This window comes from Alosa sapidissima, chromosome 21, assembly GCF_018492685.1.
Source record: "Alosa sapidissima isolate fAloSap1 chromosome 21, fAloSap1.pri, whole genome shotgun sequence".
Lineage (NCBI taxonomy): Eukaryota > Metazoa > Chordata > Actinopteri > Clupeiformes > Clupeidae > Alosa > Alosa sapidissima.
This window is the reverse complement of record NC_055977.1, coordinates 577512-583511: the sequence shown is the minus strand read 5'-3', so window position 1 is coordinate 583511 and position 6000 is coordinate 577512. Positions and strand designations below refer to the sequence as shown.

The window sequence follows — 6000 nt, the reverse complement described above, 5'->3', positions numbered from 1 at the left end:
ATCTCTTTGTAAACAACATGGACTTCTCCTCCTGTTAATGTGAACAGAAACAAACATCCATTGAGTCAGCAGCACTAACAACATGTCAAAGTGAATGACAATGTCAATATGTGTGTGTGTGTTTGTGTGTATTTGTGTGTGTGTATGGGTGTTTCTCTGTTCCATCAGGCTCTTGATGCATGAATGGAACTCCGAGGCCCGTCATGTTCCGTTGCCATGGCACTGTAGTGGCGAGGTCGGAGCTCTGCCCATCGTGTCGTCATTGACCTTCGTGTTGGGGGTCACCCGCATGGCCTCCCCCCGCCCCACTGAGGGTCCCAGCTGTGTCTGCACCCCCTCACAGACACCTCCGCTCACCTCCTCCTGCTCTTACACCTCCTCCTACTCCTGCTGCTCCGCTACCTCCTCCTGCTCCTCCTGCTCCTGGCTGGTGAGATGAAGACAGCTAGCCGCACCGCGTCCCGCTGCAGTTCCCCTCCAGCCCAGATGAGGCGCTATCGAACCGGGGCTGGGCCGGGGGTGTACCCCTTCCTCTTCCCCTCGGTGATCAGCAGCTTGCCCCTGCCCCCCCCCCAGACACTGCAGGCTCCCCACACCCCCAGCGGCAGCAGCACCCCCTCTCCTGCAGGTGAGCCCTCCTGGGCACTACGGCACGCTGTGTGTGCGCGTGCATATGAGTGTGTGTGTGAACACGTGTGATTTTGTGTGCGCGCATATGTTTGTGTGTGTGTGTGAACACATGTGATTGTGTGTGCGCGCATATGTTTGTCTGTGTGTGTGTGAACACGTGTGTGTGTGTGCTTCAAATGCCTGCTGATTGCTTGAGAGCTCTCTGGTGTGAACATGCTCTTTTACACACACACACACACACACATTCCACAATTTATGGCAACTGTTGCTCAGTGCAAATACGAGCACTCAGATGGGACACAGTGGACATCACTGAAGTGCTCTGTGTATCTTGTGTTGATTACTCAAGGAGCTGGAGAGGTCTGTGCACTTCCCTGAGCCAGCCGTGATCATTGTACTGCATGTTCCTCTCTGACGTCCACACAAACAAAAGCTAGCCGTGGTCATTGTACTGCATGTTTGAGTGCACAGGCCTGTAAAGCTTTTAGAGCTTCAGTACAACCAAGCACTTCAGCAACATGTGGGTATTTCTTTTAAGGTGGAGAAATCAAAATACCTCAAAAAGAGGCTTACCATCGAAACTTGCTTAAAAGCCTCTTTTTCTGGTCCACCTTAAAAGCCTGGTTCCAATTAGACAGCCTCTTCTACTGGCCTGGTAAGGCTAAAAATAAAATCAGGTCTCAGTCAGAAGCCTGGGCTGTTTATGGATGTTTTCGGTTTGTATTAAACCTCTTAAAGCCCCACCAGATCGCAGATTACATTGTCATATTAATCTTGCTTACTAATAAGGGATAATGGACGACACGCCGTTCGACTATACAAAGTTAATACACGTTCTAGATGGTAAAATCTAGAAAATTCTCACGGGACCTCACATGTGAATCACACGTCTTTTATTTATATTTCCCTAGTGAAGCTGCAATGACCCAAACAACCACAAATAATATGATGTAAGTTGTACGTTATAAGTTGTAATACGTGGTACGTTATAGGTTATAATACATTTCACGCAGCTGCTTGAATCACGGAAAGCGTGAATTAAGTGGCCACCTCTAAATGGGACCCACTGTACACATATCAATGAAATTAAAGGGCAAGGCCACAATGGTGGCAGCCGGGGATTGAACCCCCAACTGTTTGAGTTACTGCATGCTAGCCCAGCTCCTTATCCACTACACTACCTCTGCCTAAGCACAGGGCCGGCGGAAGGCAATGATGTGCCCTGGGAGAAATAGGAATATGTCATCCCCATGTTCATAGACTGTGTGCCACTTTCGACTGTGTGCTACCTTCGCAGAAGCCCCTGGCTGCAGTGGCAGATCGGGGCTGGTCTCAATGTGTGGGAGCTCAACGTTGCTACTTTCCAGCGCTACTGGACTGCACGAAAAAATAAAAAAATGTTGTGGAACAATTGCGACCTGGCCTCAAGGAAAAAAAGGTAGCCTACAATTAAACAATTAGGCTTTCACGTAAACATATTATTATTATAGGCTATTATACGGAAATCGACCACCTATTTAATGTGATGCCGTCTGTTAGGTGTGCATTTAAACGTGACATTAGGAACGCACTTCGAATGTCGCTGTTTCATCACCCCGTTATAGGAACGTCTTATTGCGGGGAAACAAGCTCATTGCTCTCCTGATTGGGTGACATGGTGAGATGCAGATTTTACCTTATTACATTGCCGCCCTCTCTTTTACGTTCCACTGCTAGCAACCTGACCATTCAGGCTGAAGATCAGCAACCATATGCGGGAGAAAAGTTTTTCAACTTGTGCACTTTTCTGTATTCTGCAGCACTATGCTGAACGTCTCATTCATGACTGTTATTTATAGGTTATAAATAGGTAGTCGATTGATCCCCTGGGGATCAATAAAGTATCTATCTATCTATTTAACGATATCACTGAAAATGATTTACTTGCTGCTCCCGCATTTAAACCGTCTATGTCATTATTTGACAATCAGTGTGTTTTCAGTGTTGTAGCCTATAGCTCGCCACGCTGTGGCTCCCCTGGTAGGTTGGCGCCCTGGACAGTTGCCCAGAATGTCCATGCCTTCCGCCGGCCCTGCCTAAGCATAAGCATTTGTTAGCAAAGCCTATATATACTACCACAACAACGTGCTGCGTTAGCCTCAAAATGTATTATTATTATCATGAAGTATTAATTATTGCTATTTTCTATTTGTCTTTAAATTCTGGCTGCTTCACGTTTTGATAACATTTAGGCAGTACAGTCTTTACGTTCTGGCTGCTTCACGTTGTGATAACATTTAGGCAGTACAGTCTTTACGTTCTGGCTGCTTCAGGATGCAGAGTTTGTTGTTTGCTGATAGCAGTATGCAGTTCTTTCATGACAAGCTTAGCGTTAGCATCCTGTGGTATATAGGCTGCTGTTACTACAGTAGATGTAAACTCTCTGGGCAGATAGAAAGGTCTGCACTCAACCATGAGATACTCTAGGATATCTGAGCAGTGACTCTTGATGATGGTAGTGTCCGTGCACCACGTTTTGTTACATAAATGCACAAACCCCCCACCTCTGGTCTCTCACACACACACACACACACACCTTGTGGTATAAAATTATCACTGGTTTGTAGACATCATGATGAGAGAACAAATTTGAAACTGTAAAGCATGTATTTATATAACCTCACCAAGTAATACACTGAAGTTATTCCTAACTAACATAATTTTATAACATTTTAAATAACAAGTTTAACAAATACTATTAACATACTGAAGCTATTCTCTTTGTCGCTTTGTGTCTCACTGTGGATGGGCGAAGCCTGTTTGAAAAAAACATACTTGGCCTTGCAGCTGCAGAGATAAAGACGTCATCGGAGGCGGACTCTACTCAAAACAGCCAGGAAGAGAGAAAACAAGTGAACGATGTGTGACCTGTGATCACTGTATAAACCCCTGAACTTTGTGTAAACCTCTGAACTTGTGTTACGGTGTAAAGTTCGTACCCTTGGCAGCAATAGTGCTGACTTGCAAAGATAAGACCGAACAATGATCCTTTCATAACGCCACCTGTGGGTTCGAAGTTGCCAAATGTTGTGTCAGCATGGGTATAAATATTGGTGTTCAACGATTGTTCGGGAGTGCGATCGTGCGATCCACTCAGGCTTTGCGCTATGTAGTCATTAAAGGATTTTTTGCACGGAACTCTACCGGACATTTGTGCCTTCTTTTTGGGATAAGTTTTTGACTTCAGCACTTATGATGGTGTATTTTTGTTACGTTGTAGACGAGATATTTGGACTTAATTTCTGGCCCGAGTCTGAAGAGTCTTTGTAGAGGGGAGCGTACCTATGTTCCCCGGGTCCTATGTTCCCCGCTATTTGTATGGGAATATGGCTGAAAACTGTATCTCGATATAAGTATTTCATATCAGTCGATATCGATAATTATTGATTTTTAAAAAAAATCTATTTCAGATAAGGACCAGAATGGAAAAAAGTTCAATTTAAACATTTTATATTTTAAACGTAACCTTCCTCTGATTTTAATCACCTCAGTTATCAATCAAAGCAAACAGGGAAAAGAAATAGCAACACAATCATGAAAAACACTCAAATAAATAAATGTACACATAAGTCTGAATGAAAAGTAGGCTAGAACTGGTTGAAGCCTGGAAATATTGTAAACAAAGTAGCTTAATTTGCTAGTTTATCATAGTCTACTGGTTAGACTGTTCAGTTTCCCCACGTATGTTTAAGTTTCAAATGAATACTTTTTCTCCTTGGACAGGCCCGTTTGAGTCTTGGAAAATATTTTTTTAATTTGCATCGGGATTGAGATGATTAGAAATTAGCAGTCAATTTGAATGCAACAGTTTTGAACAAATTCGTGCAGCGTGCTAATGATGCAAACCGGATTTAATAGCAATTTAGCAGTCGTGTTGCACGATTGTTAATGTTTGGATCACATGTGCATGAGGAGGGATGCGCCTGTTGAGGGAGAGAGAACGAGAGAGAGAGTGCACAGGGCAAGAACTCATTGAGAGTCTGTGTTGAGGTAGACCTACTTCTATCGCTGGTGGAGTTGCATATACTAGCTACAATGCAAGATATATTTAGCCTATTTATGGACAACGTAAGGCGGGAGGTGTGTGCTGCTTTTAATGATCGAATGTTCTATCGAACGTATTTTTTATTGATATCGATTACATGTCTATTGCGATACATATCGCTATCGTTTTATCGCCCAGCCCTAGTGTGTATGTAAGTATATAAACATACACACTCTCTCTCTCTTACACACACACACATATGCAACCATACACACAATACATGCAACAGACACACACACACACACACTCTTACAAACATGACCACACACACAATACATGCAACAGACACACACACACACACTCTTACAAACATGACCACACACGCAATACATACAACAGACACACACACACACAATCTTACAAACATGACCACACACACAATACATACAACAGACACACACACTCTTACATACATGACCACACACACAATACATACAACAGACACACACACACACACTTACATACATGACTGCACACACAATACATACAACAGACAAAGAGACACTTAAACACTCACACACACAATACATGAAATGCATAGAACACATACATGCACATACGTGGGTTCTAACTGACGGATATTGTCGTTTATGTGGGTTCTAACTGACGGATATTGGCGTTTACGTGGGTTCTAACTGATGGATATCAGTTCTGTCCTGCGTGTGTTCATTCAGTTGGACTCAGATGAGGAGGTGAACTAGTCCTGCGTGTGACTCAGATGAGGAGCTGAACTAGTCCTGTGTGTGTTCATTCAGTTGGACTCAGATGAGGAGGTGAACTAGTCCTGCGTGAGTCAGATGAGGAGGTGAACTAGTCCTGCGTGTGACTGAGATGAGGAGGTGAACTAGTCCTGTGTGTGAGTCAGATGAGGAGGTGAACTAGTCCTGCGTGTGTCACAGAAGAGGTGGTGGCGTCTGCCTTTGGATGACATCTTAACCACAGGGGATTGATTGCATCTCACACACACACACACAGGGGATGGAGTGCATCTCATTTGTAAACAAGTATAATGTGTGGTGCTGCTGTTCTGATTCAAGCTCACTTGTTTTATTTATTTTACTGCATTGATGCAACCCACTAAGTTCATTACTTTATGCATTTATGTGAAATCTATAATATCATATTCTTCAATCATATTGTATTTCAAATGAATATTTTCAGCCACATCAAAAAGCAGAAAAACTCAAGAATAGGAAACTCGAGAGGCAAATTTAATATATTACAAAGCTGGGGTTGGGGTTTGTGGGTTTGAAGTGCAGAGACGAAGGCAGAAGAGGAGGAGGAGG

The 6000-nt window shown here is 43.5% G+C and overlaps 1 protein-coding gene across 1 annotated transcript in view; it reads left to right on the top strand.

Moving 5' to 3' along the window:
- The first annotated feature begins 429 nt into the window (after positions 1-429).
- LOC121695127 (retinoic acid receptor beta-like) overlaps positions 430-6000 on the top strand; it is a 245507-nt gene continuing 239936 nt past the window's right edge. Inside the window, exon 1 of the mRNA XM_042075644.1 lies at positions 430-628. Within this exon, the coding sequence (XP_041931578.1) occupies positions 436-628 (193 nt within the window). The 5' untranslated portion in view covers positions 430-435. The remainder of the gene's footprint in view (positions 629-6000) is intronic.